At 44.0% G+C, this 24,234-nt stretch overlaps 1 protein-coding gene across 4 annotated transcripts in view; it reads left to right on the top strand.

Annotated features, from left to right (window-relative positions):
• Positions 1 to 24,234, top strand: part of NBEA (neurobeachin) — a 1,081,445-nt gene that overhangs the window by 882,512 nt on the left and 174,699 nt on the right. For all 4 annotated transcript variants that reach the window (XM_075337333.1, XM_075337330.1, XM_075337331.1 and 1 more), the window contains one exon: positions 14,342 to 14,482. In XM_075337333.1, the coding sequence (XP_075193448.1) occupies positions 14,342 to 14,482 (141 nt within the window). The remainder of the gene's footprint in view (positions 1 to 14,341; positions 14,483 to 24,234) is intronic.

The following is a 24,234-nucleotide window of genomic DNA, read 5'->3' as shown; positions in this document are numbered from 1 at the left end:
TAGAATCACTTTTGACTAAATTGACGGTGTCTAATAGCCACATGATTCCGACTAGTGAATAATAAGCACACAATATTAGACAGGATTATTGTCTTTAATTGTTGTATACATTATTGTTCCTTATTGCATTCTAGAGGGCTTTTATGGCCATTTATGACCATTAAAAGTAAATTACCGTATTTTTCGCTTTATAAGACGCACCTGATTATAAGACGCACCCCCAAATTTGGTGACGGAAAAGAGAATTTTTTTTTTTAATGTTAAATGGGGTCCATCTTATAATGCCAGTGTCCGTCTAACAAATCATATAGGGTATATGTCCCTCATAGCCACCCCATCCTAAAATTAGCCCCCTTAATCTGGATATGACCCCCTTATATTGAATATAGCCCTCTTGTGCTGGCACACGTTCCCCTGTGCTGCCTATGGCCCCCTATGGATTGCACACATTCCCCTGTGCTGCCTATGGCCCCCTATGGATTGCACACGTTCCCCTGTGCTGCCTATAGCCCCCTGTGGATTGCACACATTCCCTTGTGCTGCCTATGGCCCCCTGTGGATTGCACACATTCCCCTGTGCTGCCTATGGCCCCCTATGGATTGCACACAGTCCCCTGTGCTGCCTATGGCCCCCTATGGATTGCATATGTTCCCCTGTGCTGCCTATGGCCCCCTATGGATTGCACACATTCCCCTGTACTGCCTATGGCCCCCTATGGATTGCATATGTTCCCCTGTGCTGCCTATGGCCCCCTATGGATTGCACACAGTCCCCTGTGCTGCCTATGGCCCCCTATGGATTGCATACATTCCCCTGTGCTGCCTATGGCCCCCTATGGATTGCATACGTTCCCCTGTGCTGCCTATGGCCCCCTATGGATTGCACACGTTTCCCTGTGCTGCCTATGGCCCCCTATGGATTGCACACATTCCCCTGTGCTGCCTATGGCCCCCTATGGATTGCACACGTTCCCCTGTGCTGCCTATAGCCCCCTGTGGATTGCACACATTCCCTTGTGCTGCCTATGGCCCCCTGTGGATTGCACACATTCCCCTGTGCTGCCTATGGCCCCCTATGGATTGCACACAGTCCCCTGTGCTGCCTATGGCCCCCTATGGATTGCATATGTTCCCCTGTGCTGCCTATGGCCCCCTATGGATTGCACACATTCCCCTGTGCTGCCTATGGCCCCCTATGGATTGCATATGTTCCCCTGTGCTGCCTATGGCCCCCTACGGATTGCACACAGTCCCCTGTGCTGCCTATGGCCCCCTATGGATTGCATACATTCCCCTGTGCTGCCTATGGCCCCCTATGGATTGCATACGTTCCCCTGTGCTGCCTATGGCCCCCTATGGATTGCACACGTTTCCCTGTGCTGCCTATGGCCCCCTATGGATTGCACACATTCCCCTGTGCTGCCTATGGCCCCCTATGGATTGCACACATTCCCCTGTACTGCCTATGGCCCCCTATGGATTGCACACGTTCCCCTGTGTTAGATATTGCCCCCATGCTGCTGCCCATAGTAAAATAAAACACTCTTTCCTTACCTCCTCCAGCCATGATCTCCCTCCTGTCTCCCTCCGTGCTTCTGTTCCTCCACTTCCTGGTTCTTGGTGCTGGTCATGTGATCGGCACAGCAGAGTGACTTCATCTCTGCGTGCCTGATCACAGTGGAAGCAGGGACACCGGGGAGAAACGCTGGAGGGGGTAAGTAAAGCTTTTTTATTTTAGGATGAGCAGCAGCCTGGGGGCCAAATCTAACACAGGGGGGCATGTGCCATCACAGTGGGACGCAGGCTCATATAATATACCACGGTGATGGACAGCGGCTGTGCATATTATATGAGTGGGAGCAGGAGATCTAACGCTGCCTCCCGCAGCGTTCACCTGCCCCCAGCAGCGCTCCAGAGCGGACCCTGCAGTGTATATATATGTGTATATATATACACTGTGTTCCAAATTATTATGCAAAAAATATTTTTTCATATTTTCCTAAATTAACTTTATGAATTGCAGTCATTGTTATTTTCCAGTCATCTACTATTCGAGTATAATTGAAATGTTATTGATCAAACTGCCTATGAAAACAGAATATTTTTAAAAATAATAAACACTCAAAATGTACTCAAAATGCATGTTCCAAATTATTATGCACAGCAGAGTTTTCAACCTTTTTATTTTTATTTTCAAAAACAAAATGGTGAATTGTGAAATTATAAGCATTATCAGCTTATTACAAAATGAAATCAAACAGTTTTCAAGTCAAAACTTAATTCTAGGTGATGTTACATTTGCACATAGGACCCCTTGTTCGAAAGAAGCTTCTGAATTCTCTCGTCCATTGAATTTGTCAGTTTTTGGATGGTTTGTGCTTCAATTGTTTTGCATGTGGACAGAATACCCTTTCAGAGCTGTTGCTTAGATGTGAACTGCCTCCCGCCATCATAGACACTCCTTTTGATGATGCTCCAGAGGTTCTCAATGGGGGTTGAGGTCAGGGGAAGATGGTGGCCACGCCATAAGTTTGTTCTCTCTTATGCCCATAGCAGCCAGAGATGCAGATGTGTTATTTGCAGCATGAGACGGTGCATTATCATACATGAAAATGATCTTGCTGCGGAATGCACGGTTCTTGCTCCTGAACCATGGCAGGAAGTGCTATTTTAGAAACTCTACATAGATTATGGAGTTCATCTTTACCCCTTCAGGGATCCTAAAGGGGCCGACAATCTCTCTCCCCATGATTCCAGCCCAAAACATTGCTCCACCTCCTCCTTGTTGGCGCCTTAGCCGTGTTTTCAGGGGGTGTCCATCAACCAGCCATCCTCCACTCCATCCATCTGGACCATCGAGCGTTGCACGGCACTCATCGGTGAACAAAACAGTTTGGAAGTCAGTCTTCATGTATCGTTTAGCCCACTGGAGCCGTTTCTGCTTGTGTGCAGTGGATAGAGGTGGCGACAGGATGGCTTACGCACAGCTGCAAACCTCTGAAGAACCCAGCATCTTGTTGTTCGGGGGACGTTGGAGGCACCAGCAGCTTCAAAACCTTGTCTGCTGCTATGAAAAGGCATTTTAGCAGCTGCTCTTTTAACCTGACGCAATTGCCTGTTGGAGAGAGTCCTCAATTTCTCCTTATTAGCACGCACACGCGTGTGCTGTGAATCCGCTACATACTTCTTAATTGTGTGATGATCACGATGAAGTGTCTTGGCAATGGTGATTGTAGTCATGCCTTGACCTAAATACTCCACAATTTGTTGCTTCTCAACAGCCGACACATCCTTTTTCTTTACCATTTTGGCAAAAAATGTAGGCTGCTTAATAATGTGGAACAGCCTTCTTAAGTAGTCTTGCCTTTATTTGGACACACCTTCCAAACTAATGTGCACAGGTATCTGCAATTGCTTTCAGTGATATAAAGATCCCTGACACACATCACCAGCAATGAGTTTAAATGACAAACAAAAAATTTCTAACCTTATCACTCCTAAACTCTTTTTGCATAATAATTTGGAACACAGTGTATATATATATATTGTAAGGATGCAACCGGCAATGTGGCAGATGGCCGGTATGTGTCACAGAGGTGGAAATCCTCTGCGATGTGAACCCGGAATGTTTCTCTGGAACTTGCAGTTCCATGGGGATTGTTGTACACATTCAGGGCTGGGTTCATGGGATGGTCAGAAGTGATGGGCGGGACTGACCATCCACATACCTCCCATACGTAGGTGTGTCCAATGGGATTTAATGGAGTTGTAGTTTGTCACATGATCTCTGTGTGCTGGTGGGAGCCATCTTGGTTGGAGCACATGTGTAGGAGATCCTGTGCATACAGAGCTGGTGAGGGCTCTAAAATGTCAGGGAGCTGCAGAATCCACTGAGGCTTTGAGGAATTGGAACGTGTACAAGGGCCGGGATGGTGAGCCCAGTGTGAGAGTCTCTTTGGACTGGATGGAGGCAGACTGACAGCCTGCAAACCTACTGGCAGGTAACACCCCAGAAAGGGGGACTTTACCGGCTGATGCCAGAGAATGAACTGTATAAACAATCGGCAGTTTAAACAGACAGTGAGACGTTATCCTGCGGGAGAGTGGCTGTGGCCCATTACACTGCGTGGTTTATGAGGATGTGAATAATTCACCGAGATTGTTTAAGTGACAAAGTGCTTGTGTCTTGATCCCGCTGCCACACGTGTGCCCCAAGACGTTCAGGGCCCAGGTCGTCACATTATATATATATATATGTATATATGTATATGTATGTATATATATATGTATGTATATATATATGTATGTATATATATATATGTATGTATATATATGTGTATGTATGTATGTATGTATGTATGTATGTATATATATATATATATATATGTATATATATATGTATATATATATATATATATATATATATATATATATATATATACATATATACACCCCCTTCGCCCCCCCCCCGTATATTCGGCTTATAAGACGTACCCCCTACTTTCCCCCAAAATTTGGGGGAACAAAAGTGCGTCTTATAAAGCGAAAATACGGTATATGGACTAACTTGATAAGGGTTGTGTCATCACAGATTACTCTTTTAGTGTGAGAATTGCATCATCGAATCGATCAGATGATTTATAATTTAGAAGTTTAATTTAGCTGCTCATATTCCCTGCAGTGGCCTCTACAGTTTTAATGTAGTATTACAGGATGCCATTAAAATATGAGTTTTTCACTGCCCATGTTCCTCTCTATGAAGTTTTTGTTTCTTACTAGGCAGATGCAGAACGAAGTAGGTGGCAGGGATCGCGACCGGGCCCAGGGGTTCAGGGGGCCCAAGGACCAGTACTATGCAAATGAAAAGAAGGTTTGGAGAGAACACAGTACCTTTAATTTACCTGTTTAAAGGGAAACCCCTTTAGTAGCTAGTTTTCCATGGGTATAAACTGATGCTTCCTGACAAAGTTATTACTCACAGCTGTACTCCCATTTTTTCATACAGAGATGTACATTATTACCTGGTCAGTCCTGATGGTTCAATATTTCTTTCTTTATATATATATATATATATATATATATATATATATATATATATATATATATATATATATATATATATATATATATATATATATATATATATATATATATATTCTAGTTCGTTAACACTAGCGTTGAGCAGCCAGACATGGCTTTATATTGACTCTTTTGTGTGTGATTTTTTTTTTCCAGCTGCACCAGAGATCTGGTCATGCTTGAAAGTTAATCTGATTACGTTCAGTTGATTCATACCCTAGCATGCCAAACACATTGGGCTAGATGCCAATATTCTGCCACTATGAGGCTTTTTTTATATATATAATATATATAGTTTGTGTGTGTGTATGTATATATGTGTATATATATATATATATATATATATATATATATATATATATATATATATATATATATATATATATATATATATATATATAGAGATATATATGTGTGTGTATATATATATATATATATATATATATATATATATATATATATATATATACACACATATGTATGTGTATATATATATATATATATATATATATATATATATATATATACACACATATGTATATATATATATATACACATATATACATACACACATATAATCTATATCTAAAAACTAATTATAATATTCTTCTGTTGCTTTCCTATTTTAGGTATCCTGTGATCTTTTTGGTTCCTTGTAGCTGATCGAGTGTTCTGGAGTAAAATTGGCAATCTATTATTCAGCCCTTTAGTCAGCATTATGTAAGGCTGATGTGGGCCGCCGCAGTAGGTTGATGCTCCCTTGTGTTTAAATTTCACTTGTCTGCTTTGCTGTATAGATTGCGGCAGAGAAGCAGAGTCATCTCATTAGTATTAAAGCATGGATATAATAAATAACAGCTCTATACTGTAGTGATACAAGCATAAATAATAATGTAGGGTAGAAATTGTACACAGATGAACCTCCCTTTAGGTCTCTGGTCACTACCACAGGGTACTGTGCTCCATTAGTAGTTTAGCATGTCTCTGTCATGTAAGTTATACACACCCTAAGAAATGTTATATCTCCAATATGGCTGCTTCCAGTGAATGAAAAAGAAAACACCTAAACATTAAAAATGACAAACTTTAAATTGATTTGATAAGCTGAAGAAGTAATGATTGCGGTATAAAGCATGTAAGGTGCACATTATGGCCCTGATTCATCAAAGCTATTTTGCCAGAATTCAGGTGTAAGTTGCTTTGAATAGGCTCAAAATTTTGCACCAATCAAAGTAATTTTCATGCTAGTTTCCCTATGGTACGCCAAATCGGGCGAAGCTGGGGCTGTTGGGGGCTAATTCATGACAGTGGTGGTGTTCCTTACCCCAGAAATCTTACTCCAGTCAGGGACTGGTGTACGATTTCTGGCATAGTGCACAGAGGCAAACGCCGTCCATCAGACGCTCTTAATTCACAAACAAGCGTGCACCTCTTCATTAACAGGAGCTTCTGACTCTAAGAAAATTGCCAGTCTTGCTGAATCGGGGCCTATGTGTTTTAGATGCGGTTTCTGAGTTGCTGAAACTAAAGGGAAGGAAAAGCAGAAAGGGTGTAATTTATTGGGTAAGAACATGACCAACCATGTATTCCAATACTGCAAAAATCTTACACAGTGTTAATAATGTGTGGTGTTAAATTAGACTAGGTGTGACGGGCGACAGTCATGTGGTTTCTGGCAATAGAAGGTCTTAGCGTTTGGGTGCGCAAAATGCTCCCCGACTTTCTGTTGTCAGTATTCAATGTACTAGGTAGCTTTCCTGCTGGATTATCATCTATTCCCCTTTAGGATCCAGGGGAGCTAAACTTCTGTCCAGCTGCAGATTATCAGTATTCCCCTTCTGCTTAAATACTCCCATCTTCCCTGGACTAATGCTGGTGATATTATTCAGTTCATTCAAGCTCTCTGGTTGCAAGCAGGCGGCTTGTACTCAGCTATGATGTGGTGGTTGTTTCTTTGCTGAACTTCTACCTGGGTCATCTGTGGATAAGTAGTTCATGCATTTTCCCCTGTGTGTCTTCCTAGTGTCTTCTTTAGTGTGTAGTGGGGTTGACGAAAAGCTCATCTCATCCATTCCCTAATTAGGGCCCAGCATTAGGGATACCTAGGGTCAGGTATTCGGCTCAGCGCATAGGACCCACGGTAGGTTTGGTCAGGGGTCACCATCTTCTCCTTCCCTAGACATAGGGTTTCCCTTCCCTTTTGCCGTTCTCTTGGTTCTTCCCCGTACCTAGCGTGACACTAGGCCAAAGATGCACCAAATTTACCATCCAGCTTGAGTCACTTAGACTCAAGTCTTAAAATACATCAAATTAATCAAAGTTTAGCATCAGAAAATTGTACAGAATTTTTAACATAGCTGCAACCAAATGAATAAGACTTTCCATTAAGCTGAGGACGGTGGGGTGGACGGCGCCGCAACAGAAGTTGGTAGCGGCTGCCTTTTTATGTAAATTCTCTCTAGGCAGGTGATTTATGCCCCGACCTCGTCCTGTCCCCTTTTGTATGTTCTACAGCTGCAGAGATCATTGAGGGGTTTTTCTTTTTGTGAACACGACTCCAACTTTGTTCACAAAATGTAAATTTCAGCCCGGCTATTTAGCATCTCTGCTCAGTGTCACCAAACACCATCAGCCATTCTCCATCAGCTGTTTTCATCATTAAACATGCTTTACAAACTTTCCTGTGTGAGCCAAAGTCTCTTTCCATTAGATGTGTTATTCCAGTGATTGACTTCAGCAGACGTATTGATCTGGTTTATAGGCGCTGCGCACAGTCTGCCCAAGATGCCGGGAGAGTGGCCCTGCGGCAAGTAGCCCAGTTACAAGTTATTTCCTCCCCAGAGTAAATCTGGGTATTTAACACTTTTCTTTGGACCCAGACCATGATAGGAATGAATGGTGATATTACCCACTTGCTTAATAATGATAAACCATTGTTTTCCATGTTTTTTGCCTTAAAAAATTGGATAACATGGTCATTCTTTAATACTGTTTCATACATCTAAAAGTAAGTAATTTCCAAAAGTGTTGGCACCCTTAAAATTATTCCAGAAAGTGAAGTATTTCTCCCCCAAAAATTATTGCAATTAACATGTTTTGTTATACACGTTTTTTTTCCTGTGTGTGTATTGGAACAACACACAAAAAAGAAAAGGTAAACTGGACATAATTTCACACAACTCCAAAAATGGGCCGGACAAAATTGTTAGCACCCTCATCTTATTACTTAGTTGCACACTCTTTGAATTAAATAACTGCAATCAATCACTTCCTATAATCATCCACAAGCTTCTTAGGCGGGCTTTACATGCTACAACAAATCTAACGATGTGTCGGCGTGGTCACGTCGTAAGTGACGCACATCCGGCATCGTTAGTGATATTGCAGTGTGTGACAGCTACTTGCGATTGAACGTAAAACCAATTCGTTCATCGCATACACGTCGTTCAAAACCTAAAAATTGAACGTTGGGTTGTTCAGTGTTCCCGAGGCAGCACACATCGCAGTGTGTGATACCCCGGGAACGATGAACAGATCTTACCTGCGTCCCACGGCTCCCACCGGCTATGCGGAAGGAAGGAGGTGGGATGTTTATGTCCCGCTCATCTTCGCCCCTCCGCTTCTATTGGCCGGCTGCCGTGTGACGTCGCTGTGACGCCGAACGTCCCTCCCACTCCAGGAAGTGGAAGTTCGCCGCCCACATCGAGGTCGTATGGAAGGGTAAGTACGTGTGACGGGAAATAATCGTTTGTGCAACACGGTCAACAAATTGAACGTGTCGCACATACGATGGGGGCGTGTCACATCGCATACGATATAGTATGCAGAATTGAAAGGTGTAAAGCAGGCTTTACACCTCTCAATTGGAATTTTGGATTCTTCTTTTCCAAACTAATCCAGGTCTCTCCTATTTGAAGGCGCCTTCTTCCAACAGCAATTTTAAGATCTCCCCACAGGTGTTCAATGGGATTTAGATCTGGATTCATTGCTGCCACCTCAGAACTCTCCAGTGCTTTCTTTCCATCCATTTCTGAGGGCTTTTTGAAGTATGTTTGGGGTCATTGTCCTGCTGGAAGATCCGTGAACTAGGACACAAACTCAGCTTTCTGACATTGGGCACTACATTGTGGCTCAAAATCTTTTGTAATCTTAATATTTCATGATGCCTTCCACACAGTCAAGAGGCAGCAAAACAACCCAAACACATATTTGAACCTTCACTATGTTTGACTGTAGGTACTGTGTTCTTTTCTTTGTAGGCCTCATTCTGTTGTTGGTAAACAGTAGAATGATGTGCTTTACCAAAAAGCTGTATCTTGGTCTCATCTGTCCACAAGACACTTTTCCAGAAGGATTTTGCTTTACTCACTTTACTCACTTACATTTTGGCAAACCACAGCCTTATAATAGACTCATACTTTTTGTTCGGTACAGGCAGGCATTATTACAGGAAGGAGTATAATGATTGGTAATACCTTTATATATATATATTGGAAAGCCAAAGATTCACCAATCATAATTGGCTAACCCTCCTTCCCCCTTTAAAAATTTAAATTTCCCGCATTAGATCATGAAGGCTTCTATGCAAACAGGTTCTAAGGCAATCTGTTACTGCTGATGTCCATGTGGCCAACTTGTGAATATATGGCTAAAAGCCATTATAGCCATACATTTACAACTTCATTCCATATCTATGCGCTCTGTTAGAGGGCTCTATTGCCATTGGTGGTTCACTAATGTATTTAATTTTGCAAAATATCATTAGCTCATTGACATTGAATGCAAAGCATCTGTAAGCAACCATTTTTGAGCCATGCCACAAATTAATTGGGTTTTGGGTCTAGACTATGACTGGGCAATCACACTCATAAATATGGTTTGTTCTAAACCATCTATTCTAGCTGTGGCAGTATAATTAGGGTTGTTGTCCTGCTGGAAGGTGAACCTACTCTCTAGTCTCAAGTCTTTTGGAGCCTCTAACAGGTTTTCCTACAGAATTGCCCTGTATTAAGTTTAATCCATCTTCTCATCAACTCTGACCAGCTTCCCTGTCCCTGCTGAAGAAAAACATGAGTCTGCCACCACCATGTTTAATGGTGGGAATGGTGTATTCAGGGTGATGTGCACTGTTAGTTTTTGGCCACACATAGCATTTTGCATTTAGCTAAAAAGTTCTACTATGGTCTCATCTGACCAGAGCACCTTCTACATGCCATGTAGGAAACACAATTAGTATGCTTGCTATTACATGTGGTCAGCAATAGCACCAAATGGAAGAGAAATATCACAAAACCTGAGAAAGAAATAATGTCTTTATACAAGAAAGGTGAAGGCTACAAAAAGATCAGCAAAGTTTTACTTATCAGTCAGAATACTGTAGCAGAAGTGATACAAAATGAAACAATATAGAACTACTACAGCCATCTCACAAAGACATACAGGTTGACCACGGAAATTAACACCCAAACAGGAGCATCTTCTGATGAGAAAAGTTCACTGCAGTTAGCTAAAGAAGTAGAAAGCCAAAGCAGGATGAATGTTTTCCTGTATTGCAGAGGAATGAAACCTCTCCAAACGTCTCTGCACAAGAAAACTTACCTAAAATTTGTCAGGGCTCATGCTGAAAATATGAAGACTCTTGGGACTCTGTACTCTGGAGTGATGAGACCAAGATAAATGTGTTTGGAACTGATGGCTTCAAAACTGTATGGCAAAGGTGAGAAGTGCAATAAAAACTGCATGGTGCCTACAGGAAGCAGTGGTGGTGGCAGTGTCCTTATGTGGGACTTCAATAGTTCTGCTGGTGTTACGGAGCTACATCTCATTGATGGAATCATCAATTCACAGATCTTCTTTATAGTGAAAGAGAAGATGCTGCCGTCACTCTGTGTCCTTGGTAGACGTTCGCTTTTCCAACATGATATTGATTCCAAACACACATCTAAGGCCACTTTTTCATTTCTGAAGAAGAACAGGATGAAATTGATTTCAGTGGCCAAGTGTCTCCTTAACTGAACCCATCAAACACCTATGAGGAATTCTAAAGAGACAAGTTGAGCATTACTCTGCATCCATGCTCTAAAGATGTTGTTCTTGAAGGTCGAAAAAGAGAATGTTGGATTATGTCGCCAACTTGTTCATTCCATTTCTAGAAAACTTTAAACTGTCCTTAAACATCATTGCGGTCAATCAAAATACTAGAGACCGTAATTTAGTGAGCAGCCTGCATGGGCTAAACCTGCTACCATGACCTGCAGTATCTCCAGTCTTGTCTCACATCAAACACATAGGGATATCATAACTCAGTAATTGCAAAGGGAGCTGCCAGCAGTGGATCTTGATGATTTCTGTGATCAAATGCGTTCAGTATGGCAGAACATTCCTCAAACAACCATTAATATCCTTATTGTTAATATGCTTAAGCATGTAAGTGCTTGTTCAGACAAGTGTCTTAAACGTTTGCGTGATGTCAGTAGGCATAGCGGGTAGCATATGAATATCAAACTGACTAATGCAAATCATTGTGGTAGTTCACTTGAATGTTTTTGCAAACAGACATACTATACTGTCTGTGTAAAATTGCAGAATGCACTACTTAGATCTGTATTTTTTATCAGACTCATCCAACATAAATGAAGATTGCACGAAAGGAGATCACATTTTTAAAATTGTTCTTGCAAAAACCAAATGTCATACCGGCTGTAAAAAAAAACAAAAAACAAAAAGCAACAAAGTAACAAACAAAAACCTTCTGACTTCTTCATGTGCCACCTGCAATTGCCTTTGTGTTGCTTTTATATTTTCATGTACATTTTTTTTAATGAAACCCCCCCCATGAATTTTTTTTCCCAGAAATCTGTGTATATGTATGTGTACTTTTGAGTGTATTAATACACCTAGTGATGCTTTCTCCAGGATCCAGCACTGTTCTGCTCCTCTGATTGACATAACTGCTCTTTTACAGTGTAAATCTATTTAGTGTCCGAACAAGGCGCCGTAGACTTACATTGTAAAAGAGACTTCACAGGTAGAGTGATCCGGAGAGTCTGAAGAGCATTGATGTTACTGAGAAAAGGAGCAGAACAGTTGTGGATCCCATAGCAAGCGACAGTGGGTCAGTATTTTAAAGGGAACCTGTCACCAGATTTGTCCCCTATAAGCTTCGGCCACCACCAGTAATCCCTTCTATACAGTGTTCTAGAATACTGTATACGAGCCCAAGCCGCTCTGTGGAACATAAAAACAACTTTTATTATACTCACCTGATGGGCAGATAGGTCCGATGGATGTTGCTGGTCTCAATCCAGTGCCTCCTCTCTTCTTGCAATCTCCATCCTCCTTCCTTGCTTGGATGAGGCGTTCTACTTCATCCACACAGAATCCGATATTGCGTTCCTGCGCACTCGCACTTCTCTCTGGTCTTCTGAGGGCAGCATAAAGAACTGTTATACGCAGGGAAAGGTCGCACATGTGCACTACAGTACTTTGCGCTTCCCGCAGCAGAGCAGAGAGAAGTGCGAGTGCGCAGGAACATGATGGATGACACTGTGTAAGTGATGTAGGACACGTCATCTACACGGAGCAGGGAAGGAGGACAGCGAAGATAGGAGATGCCGGACTGAGACCAGCAATGCTGATCGGATCAGACCACCCCGCAAGTGAGTATAATAAAAGCTGTGTTTAACCTTATACAGAGCGGCCTGAGCTCTTTTATACAGTGTTCTGAAATGCTGCATTTAAGGGCTCACAGTTTACAGGGTCCAAATCTGGTGACACACATATTATGCACATATGCACAAACCTGAAGCAGGTAGATGGTCTGACCTATTATTCATCCATTAACTCTTAACAATCAGTGAAAAATGGATGAACCTCAATGGGACATGGCGTACACAGTGTCATCTGTGTTTCATCCGTTTTATACTGATTCCCATAGACTTTTTAATTGTTGAATCTGATCCAAAAACTGAGAATAGGACATGCTCCGAGTCTCATGGACCGGTGACATAAATCTTTTTTATTATTTTTTTTTAAAACCTATGTATGAATAAATTAAATAGGTCCGTGTGCCGTCCATGAAAAATCCGGACAGCCCTATCGTGGGTCACATGCATGTGTGAATACAGCCTTAAGGGTGCTTTACACGCAACGACATATCTAACGATATGCCGTCAGGGTCACGGAATTTGTGACGCACATCCGGCGCCGTTAGCGATGTCGTTGCTTGTAACAGCTCTGAGCGACTGTTAACGATCAAAAATACTCACCTTATCGTTGATCGTTGACACGTCATTTATTTTCAAAATCTCGTTGGTCGTTGTGGACGCAGGTTGTTCGTCGTTCCTGAGGCAGCACACATCGCTACGTGTGACACCCCGAGAACTACGAACAACAGCTTACCTGCGTCCTCCGGCAACGAGATGGGCGTGTCGATAATGTGGCTGCTCTCCGCCCCTCCGCTTCTATTGGATGCCTGCCGTGTGACGTCGCTGTGACGCCGCACGAACCTCCCCCTCAGAAAAGAGGCGGTTCGCCGGCCACAGCTGGGAAGGTAAGTCCGTGTGACAGGGCCTAGCAATATTGTGCGCCACGGGCAGTGATTTGCCCGTGATGCACAAACGACGGGGGCGGGTGCTTTCACGAGCGACCTCGCTAGCGATATCGCTGCGTGTAAGGCAGCCTTTAATATCATAGTTGTGCTGAAAGAAGCAGAGAATCAAGAGCTTTGTAGTAGTAGAGGATAGAGCACGATATGAGGATACAATTGTAACTAAAATGACATTTTTTGGAAATGCTTTATTTCTGCAGCCATAGTCTGTTTTTTTTTTTTTTGTACAAGGAGTCCCTTTTTTTATTTTTCCCTATATGCCGTGCTCACTGACGACGTATGAAGCAAATCACGCTGTGGTTTAGTTTGCTGGAATGTGACAGGGGTATTTGAGCACTTAAGCAGCCAGCGATGTGCGTTATCTCTGCTAGATACGGCTCTTAGATTCCTCCGAGCTGTGTTATACTCTGTCGTCTAATGCTAACTTATTAGATTGTCAGGTGTCAGTGTTCATATGACAACATGTACGGCATTATCTCCGAAATCAAACTCCAGCCTGTGTTCTCGTATTGCCAGGAGAATTAATGATATATCACCTGCGAATATTGCAGCCGCTATGCTGGAAGGGTTACAGCAAATATATACAGCTGCTCAAGTGTGTATAAATCTAAAAAGCATTGATGTCTAAGAAATCTTATTTTTGTTTTTTTGTAGCCCATCGGTGCTTTGAATCCAAAGAGAGCAGTGTTTTATGCAGAACGGTATGAGACCTGGGAAGACGACCAAACCCCACCCTATCACTACAACACCCATTACTCCACGTCCACCTTCACACTGTGCTGGCTTGTACGAATCGTAAGTATATGTTGGGTCAGACGGCCTTGGTGCCAGATAAATCTATATAATGCCCAGACGTCTTCCACTGACGGTTGAAGCCCTGTGTTATAATCTTATTCTACTCTTAGAAAACAAGTTATATATTTGCACAGACACTTTGCTCTCTATACATACACCGTATTTTTCATTTTATAAGACGCATCAGATTATAAGACGCACCCCAAATTTAGAGTTAAAAAAAAAAAATGGGGTCTTTCTTATACTCCAGTGTTGTCTTACCGGAGGGGGGCGGCAGCGGTGGTGGAGCAGGGTCACAGCAGGCAGCGGCTGTGCTGGCAGTGTCGGCGGGTTAGTGGTGGCAGCAGCAATAGCGGGTCAGTGGTGGCAGTGGCGGTGGCGGGTCAGTAGTGGCAGCAGCGGTGGCAAGTCAGTGGTGGCAACGGAAGCTGCGGTGGTTGTGTGGTGAAGCCGGCCGCTGCGGCGAGTGTCCCAGTCTTTCCGCGATCCGGGCTTCAAGGGAATGGCGTCCAGAGAGGCGCGTGCGCAGATGGAGCTCTCATCCAAGAGCTCCATCTGCGCACGCGCTGACTCCTGGTGCCACCATTTGAAGCCGGGACCGTGGACAGACTAGGACACCCGCCGCACAGCCACCGCAGTCCACGTAGCCACCCGGCCGCACATAGTGGCAGCCAGCAGGCCGCCCACCCACACAGAGAGGCAGCCGGCCGCCAGCAACGACAGGCACCCGGCTGCCTGCACGCACGGAGAGGCGCTCTGCTGGACGCCCGCACACAGAGCCGCACAGACAGCCGCCCCACCAATCACCTCCCGGTAAGTTATATTCGAATTTTAAGATGCACCCCACATTTTCCTCCTAAATTTTTGGGAGGAAAAGTGCGTCTTATAATCCGAAAAATACAGTACTTTATTTTACTCTAATAGTATTACTATTAGATTATTGATTTACTATTATTCAATTAAAGGGTTTTGTTATAAGTCTCCTCATATATGAGAATAAAGTCTTCAATAAGAGCAGATGTCTTCAGCCTCCTTGATTGATAAATAAGAAATTCTCCTGTCAAGTTTGTCTAGTCTAAGAAGAAAATTCTGCACTTACTCTATGACTACAGACTTCCGAATTGTGTGTGACGCTCACAGTATCACTATTTCCCTGTATTCTGTATATTTCACGTAACTGCATGTATAAAGCCCGCTTTACACGCTACAAGAGATCTTACGATGTGTCGGCGGGGTCACGTCGTAAGTGACGCACATCCGGCATCGTAAGGCATGTTGTAGCGTGTGACAGCGACGTGCAATTGCGATTGAACGAAAAACTGTTCATCGCACGCACGTCGTTCATTTCTGACGAATTGAATGTCAGATTGTTCATCGTACCCGGGGTAGCACACATCGCAGTGTGTGACACCCCGGGAACGATGAACAGATCTCACCTGCCTCCTGCGGCTCCCGGCCCACAATGCGGAAGGAAGGAGGTGGGCGGGATGTTTACGTCCTGCTCAGCTCCGCCCCTCCGCTTCTATTGGCCGGCTGCCGCGTGACGTCGATGTGACGCCAAACGTCCCTCCCACTCCAGGAAGTGGACGTTCACCGCCCACATCGAGGTCGTATGGTAGGTAAGTATGTGTGACGGGGTTAATCGTATGTGCGGCATGTTCAACAAATTGAACGTGCTGCACATACGATGGGGGCGTTGCAAATCGCATACGATATCGTATGCGAAATTGCAACGTGTAAAGCAGGCTTTAGATTGGCATCCTGGTCATCAAATACCGACTCGATTCCGGCGCTTCCAGCAGAGGAGAATCTAGTTGGGACATGACCGCAAGTATGGTATACATGTGGTCATATGACGTCCCCCTTATACCTACATTAACACAAAACAGGGGGATCTTGACTATGTGCACATTGCACATACAATTCAGCAATCTGCCGTCTCATAGAGTAAAGGGGGCTTTACACGGTAGCGATATCGCTAGCAATTTCTAGCGATAGCGACCGTGTAAGTACCCGCCCCCGTCGCGCATGCGATTGTTTGTGATCACTGCCGTAGCGAACATTATCGCTACGCAGCGTCACACATACTTACCTGGTCGGCGGCGTCGCTGTGACTGCCGAACAATCCCTCCTTCAAGGGGGAGGGACGTTCGGCATCACAGCGACGTCACCGCAACGTCACTAAGCGGCCGGCCAATCAAAGCAGAGGGGCGGAGATGAGCAGGACGTAACATCCCGCCCACCTCCTTCCTTCCTCATTGGGGCCGGTGGCAGGTAAGGGGACGTTCCTCGCTCATGCGGTGTCACACATAGCGATGTGTGCTGCCGCATGAGCGATGAACCACAACGCTAAACAACCCTTACCGATTTTTGACTTTGGGACGACCTCTCCATGGTGAGCGATTTTCACCATTTTTGAGGTCGCCTAAGGTCGCTGGTAAGTATCACACGCTGCGATATCGTTAATGACGCCGGATGTGCATCACTAACAACTTGACCCCGACGACCAAACATTAACGATATCGTAGCGTGTAAAGCCCCCTTTACTGCAGAATTTTCTTACAAAACTATTTGAACAGAAAATAAAGATATTTTAGTTGACCTTCTCGGAGTTGTCATTTTTTTCTACCCATTTCTGTATCTGATAATTCTGGATAACAACTAATATGGCCTCCATTATTGTTTATACAGACTTTGTTATTTTACTTTTCCGGACTTTGGATATGTTTTTACAACTTGCCAGAAGATGTCGGAGAATATTTTCATTAGTCATGTATTGTGTGAGAAAATTTTGTTCTTATAGTTTTGAAACAGCTTGTCCTATAGCGAATGATGTCAGAGGGTTCAGCTAACACTGATGGGCGGAGAAGTTTCACATTTCTGTTCACGCCTCTACTGTTCTTATTGGTGCATAGTTCAGATGGACAAGGCCTGTGAGCGCATATAAACTGATCAGATGTATTAATAAAGCAGAATTCTTTGAGTACACCACAACGCAAAAGCCGTGTGTGCTGTATTAACTTCCCGAGCGCTCGTGAAACAAATCTTATTAATTTGGAGTCGAGGCATAGAACAAGCAAATTTCGCTCACAATTGTAACACCAAATCTGTAAGATTACTAATCCCATTTTACAGGCAAAGCTCATTGACTATGAGCTAAGAATGTGAAGAATCACAGTGGTAATGTTCTATCAACATAAATTTTAAAAGTAATATATAATGATAGGAACAGTCCTAATATTCAGATAAGGATTCCATGACTTCATTATGTTGCCCATGAATTGTGGCAATTTATATATTTATTTATTTTTTTAATGAAAAAAATACTAAATTAACGTTTTTTTTCTCAACCCTTAGTGACCGGGCCAAATTTTTCAAATCTGATCTGTGTCACTTTATGTGGCAATAACTCTGGAATGTTTCAACATATCCCTGTGGTTTTGAGATTTTTTTTTCATGATACATTATACTTTATATAAATGGTAAATTTAGGTCGATATGTTGTTAGTTTATTTATAAAAATATCTGAAATTTGAAAAAAAAATCAGCAATTTTCAAACTTTAATTAATTATCCTTTTAATCCAGATAGTCACACCGCAACAAAAAAAGTTAATACATAACATTTACATCATGTCTGCATTATATAAGGACTATTTGTAAAATGTTCTTTTATGTTAGGATGATGGCAGGTTTTGTAAATGTAGCAGTAGCGGTAATTTTAAGGAAATTTTCAAAACTTTTTTTAAGGACCTATTCCGTTTTGAAGTGACCTTGGGAGACCTATATAATGGGAAAAAGCCAAAGTGGTCCCATTTTAAAAACCGCGTCCCTCAACATATTTAAAACCGCTGTCGGGTAGATTATTAACCCTTCAGCAGCTTTTCAGGAATTAATGAAAAGTGGCAAGACCGGGATGAAAATTTATTTTTTTTTACCACCTAAATGTTGCTGAGTTCTGAACGAGTCTCTATAGCCGGCAGAATTTAAGGCCGTTATTTGGCCGTCAATTGCCATGACAAATATCAGGACCCCACAACCATGATCTCAGGATGCCGATGGGGTTAAAAAGGAGTTTCCATAGTCTGTTAACCATCTAGATGCCATAGCAGCATCTAAGGGGGTTAATTGGCCATAGTTGGTGCCAACACTGATCTTTTCTGCTGTGCTGGGTGCCAGCTATAATGTGCAGCTGCTGCATTTTCACCCATCAAGGGATGCTATTCTCCTTATTCTCAGGTCAGTAAAAAGATGTATTGGTGGTCACTAAGAGGTTAAAGGTAGACATTGCAGTCATGGCCGCATCTTTATTCTCATTCAGGATTATGTTAAGAACCATAACATTAAGGGGGTTGTCCCTTAAATAAAACTTATCATATAGCTACTAAATAGTGGATAATTATATAATTGATGAAGATCCATCTACTGAGATCTCAATGACTCTGAGAAGAAGGAGCTCAGTGTCCTCTGTGTAAATAGACTTGGAGTGAGCATGTGCAGACACTGCTCCAATAGTCAATAAGCAGAGCATCGGGCACACATGCTTACTACAGACCCAGCCACATAAAAACAGACTTTGTGACAATGTCATGATCGCTAAACGTCCCAGTGGACCCCAATCATCATAAATTTATCCTTTATGAATGAGTGAAATTTGTCTTTGAGAGAAGCCCTTTAAAAGGAATTAGAACTTAAAAGGAACCTGTCAGGTGCAATATGCATCCAGAACCACGAGCAGTTCTGGGTGCATATTGCTAATCCATGCCTAACATCCCTGTATCTAGAAGCAAACATAAAGAGATTTTTAAAAAAAGTATTTCTAAAGATCCTTTATGATATGCTAATGAGCGCAGCGACTAGTCGCACGGGCGTTACTTCCTGCACTCATTCTGCCCTTTTAACATGTTAGCACACTCACAGGGTATTCAATGCACATTGTCCAGCATCGTCAGCGGTGACGCGCATTCCTGCGACCTTTGTCACTACAGTGCGCATGATCAGTCCCAACAGTTCCGGTCATGTGCGCTATCAAGCTGTACATGTCCCAGCTTCAGAGATGTCTAGTGCCCATGACCAAAAGTGCTTGAGATTTCTGATCATGCGCACTACCCGGCGTCTGATGCGGTGACAACGACCAGGTACGTACGTCACTGCTGATGACGCTGGGCATTGAATAGCATGTTAGCACTTCCCTGAGGGCGTGCCAACATGTAAAGGAGGCGGAATGAAGGCAGGAACTAACACCCTTGCGACTAGATCCTGCGCTCATTAGCATATCATAAAGAATCATTAGGAATACTTTTTCTATAAATCTCTTTATCTATGTTACTATATAAAGGGACAGTTAGTCGGGGATTAGCAATATGTACCCAGGGCTGCTCGTGGTTCTGGGTGCATATTGCACCTGACAGGTTCCCTTCAATTAGATTTTTGCCTTTGCTAAAATAAAAAATTACCAGATTTTCTTCTGATGAGGGTAGGTTTTATGACGTATTTTGCCTAAAAAGATCACAAAGGAGTGATCCACCGGCATACATCTGAGAGGTGGTTGGCGTTTGTTAGCACAGGACGCAGCGTCTATGCTGATCTCCTCTGTTTGTTTGCCCTCTCTTATATAAGCAGCATACACAGAGGGTTACATCTTGCAGAGTTACATCTGCTCTGACTTCACCCGGATCCATCTACCTTACATTGTCCAACCTTTTACCATAAGCTGCTTAGTGACTAATTGTAAATTCCATTAACTTGTCAGGTGTCTGCTCCCTTCTCACACAATCTGCGATGTTATCAGTGAAATCAAATACCAAATTGACTTGAAAATGTAAAAAATTCTGAACAGCAGTTATTTGAGTGACACGTCCATGTATGAAGGTTTTCTCAAGCAGCAATTGTGGTTTTGAAGAAAGTCCTGAGTGATGTTGAGAGCAGTGATGACTAATATTACAATGTAAAACACATGTAAGTGAGCGGCCTGCCATCCTCACTCCCCGCACTTCAGTCCCTCTAAGTTCTCTATATCCTCTAATATATAAAGGTAGGTGTGTGTGTGTGTTTGTGTGTGTGTGTGTTTGTGTGTGTGTGTGTGTGTGTGTGTGTGTATGTATGTCCTCTAAAGGAATTCACACCGTCGCATTTACAATCACAAAATTCTGCACAGACACCTCATGTGACTCGGGCAACATCATAGAATATGTTTTGACGGGAAAATGTAACCCGCACTTTACAGTTATTCACTAAAAAAAATGTTTACATTAAAGTCAATGGAGCTGGTAGCTACAGGTCAATAATAGCAGCTCTCATTGGTTGCTATAGGCAACGAAGGACATCTTAAGTGTGAGGTAATATGATTTCTGTGGAGAGACGGATAGAGACACAGAGAAACACATGACACATGATAAGTATTTGAAAAGAAAGTATATGGGACAATTGAAAATCCGTTCATAATAAGAAAGTGCACTTTTTTGTGTAATTTTCCGCTAGGTGCTTTTTTTTTTTTTTAAAATTCTTTATTTATACAACAGACCCTTACAGACCATATATCAGTCAGTTGGCAAAATAAACGAAAACAATTGCACAGAGTTTGGGAGAATACATCTCAATACAAAGTCACCAACGTCTGGGCCAACCCAACAAATTGTCGAACGGGTCCGTTTTTTAACAACTTTTTATCAGAGGCAAGAAGGAGAAGTCGCTAGGTGCTTTTTTAACAATTTATGGCAGCTGCTGCATTCAGATCACTATGGTGGGCCTACAAAGAACTGTAATGGAATTGTAGCCAATGCAATTACACACTTAAGGGGGTTGTCCACTACATTTACATTGATGGCATGTCCTTAGGCGGGCTTTGCACGCTGCGACATCAGTAACAATGTGTTACCGATGCTGCAGCGATAGTCCCGCCCCCGTCGCACGTGCAATATCTAGTGAAAGCTGCTGTAGCGATTATTATCGCTACAGCAGTTTCACACGCACATACCTGCCGTGCGACATCCCTCTGGCCGGCGACCCGCCTCCTTCCTAAGGGGGCAGGTCGTGCGGCGTCACAGCGACGTCACACGGCAGGCGGCCAATTGAAGTGGAGGGGCGGAGATGAGCAGGATGTAAACATCCCGCCCACCTCCGTCCTTCTCATTGCAGCGGGAGGCAGGTAAGGTGATATTCCTCGCTCCTGCGGCTTTACACACAGCGATGTGTGCTGCCGCAGGAGTGAGGAACAACATCGCACCTGTCGCTGCATCGGCATTATGGAAATGTCGGAGGCTGCAGCGATGATACGATAACGACGCTTTTGCGCTCGTTCATCGTATCAAAAAGGATTTACACGTTGCGATATCGACTGCGACGCCGGATGTGCGTCACTTTCGATTTGACCCCATCGACATCGCACGTGCAATGTCGCAACGTGCAAAGCCGCCCTTAGGATAGGTCATCAATGTTTGATCGGCCGGGTCTGACACTCCACACACCCACCGATCAGCTGCTCTCTGTGTCGGCGGTGGCAGCAGGCAGCCAGAAATGCTCAGTTCCGGAGCTACTCCATCTTCTGATAGTGGCCGCTGCCGGGTGCTACACATCCACCACCAGGACCAAGAACAGCTGATCGGTGGGAGTGCAGGGTGTTGGACCCCAGCCGATCAGACATTGATGACCTATTCTAAGGCGGGCTTTGCACGTTGCGACATCGCAAGCCGATGCTGCGATGTTGCACGCGATAGTCCCCGCCCCCGTCGCAGGTACAATATCTTGTGATAGCTGGCGTAGCGAAAATTATTGCTACGCCAGCTTCACATGCACTCACCTGCCCTGCGACCCTCGCTCTGGCCGGCGACCCGCCTCCTTCCTAAGCGGGCGGGTCGTGCGGCATCATAGCGACGTCACACGGCAGGCGGCCAATAGCGGCGGAGGGGCGGAGATGAGCAGGATGTAAACATCCCGCCCACCTCCTTCCTTCCGCATAGCCGCCGGCGGCAGGTAAGGAGATGTTCCTCGCTCCTGTGGCTTTACACACAGCGATGTGTGCTGCTGCAGGAACGAGGAACTGCATCGTACCTGTCGCGGCACCGGCATTATGGAAATGTCAGAGAATGCACCGATGATACGATAATGACGCTTTTCTGCTCGTTCATCGTATCATCTAGGATTTACACAATACGATGTCGAAAGTGACGCCGGATGTGCGTCACTTTCGAATTTACCCCACCGACATCGCACGTGCGATGTCGCAACGTGCAAAGCTGCCCTAAGGATAGGCCATCAATGTAAAAATAGTGGATAACCTCTTAAAAGGGTTGTGTCAGATTCATAAATGGATAAGATTGGAACATGCTTGGAAAAAAACAGCAACTTTATAATTTACCATATAGTAAAAGTCATCTTCGTTGTCAAGAACGGAGAGATTTTTAATTTTATAGTTTACAACTTGTTGCCTAGGTTACTGACCACCCTGCAGTCCCAGCCTGGCCAGTTACCAAGGCAAGGAGCATGCAGTGCGAGCAGGCTGACACCGCATGCTCACACCTCTTTGAAGCCGGCTGAATCACTAGACCCGGACGCTGGTCTGAACTGTCAATATTCAGCAGTGCATTGCCCCTAATGAAACCAGGGAAGAAGAGCAGTACGCTCCTGAAGATACAACTTGGAAAAAAAAAACACTTTAAAAGTTTTAAACAAAGCTAAAAATAAAGCACTTTCTGGCTCCATGTAACCACATATCTCATGAAGTCTCCTTTGGGCAATCAGCAGCTCTGCAAAGGATCATGTTGTATAGTCTTGCACTCTGAGGAACAATGAAAGAGAATCTGTCACCAGGTTTTCGCTCCTCCCATCTGAGAGCAGTATTAGGGTGTGTGCCCATGATCAGTGTTTGCAGCGTTTTGCTTGTAACGTGTTTTCTCTGCGTCCAAAACGCTGCGTTGTACAGTATAAGCACTGTGGATGGGATTTCTAGAAATCCCTTGCCCGCTGTGCTTTTTTTTTCCACGGCAAACACTGACCTGCGGAGCGTCATTCCAGACCGCAGCATGTCGATTGTTTGCTGCAGATTCGCATGCGTCCTCTGTAGGAAGAACACAGCGAGAGACCGCAGCGCACTGAACCCTGATCGTGTGTACGAGCAGCTGCGAGTTCCTGTGTCACCTGTTGAGGAGACTCGCGGCCCTGCAGGTCAGGACCCGCTGCATTCAGGACTCAGTGAATCCTGATCGCGGGCACATACCCTTAAGGGTGCTTTGCACGCTGCGACATCGCTAACAATATATCGCCGGAGTCACGTCGTTAGTGACGCACATCCGGCGCCGTTAGCGACATCACAGCGTGTGACACCAAAGAGCGACGATCAACGATCGCAAAATCGTCAAAAATCGTTGATCGTTGACACGTCGCTCCTTTTCATAATATCGTTGCTGCTGCAGGTACGATGTTGTTCGTCGTTCCTGCGGCATCACACATCGCTATGTGTGACACCGCAGGAGCGACGAACATCTCCTTACCTGCGTCCACCGGAAAAGAGGAAGGAAGGAGGTGGGCGGCATGTTACGGCCACTCATCTCCGCCCCTCCTCTGCTATTGGGCGGCCGCTTAGTGACGTCGCTATGACGCCCAACGCACCTCCCGCTTGACGGAGGGATTGTTTGGCGGTCACAGCGACGTGGCTGAAAAGGTATGTGCGTGTGACGCTGCCGTAGCGATAATGTTCGCTACGGCAGCGATCACCAAATGTTGCACGAACGACGGGGCCGGGTACTATCGCGCACGA

The sequence above is a fragment of the Anomaloglossus baeobatrachus genome, chromosome 2 (assembly GCF_048569485.1).
Source record: "Anomaloglossus baeobatrachus isolate aAnoBae1 chromosome 2, aAnoBae1.hap1, whole genome shotgun sequence".
NCBI classification, from domain to species: domain Eukaryota; kingdom Metazoa; phylum Chordata; class Amphibia; order Anura; family Aromobatidae; genus Anomaloglossus; species Anomaloglossus baeobatrachus.
This window is presented reverse-complemented; position numbering and strand designations above follow the sequence as displayed.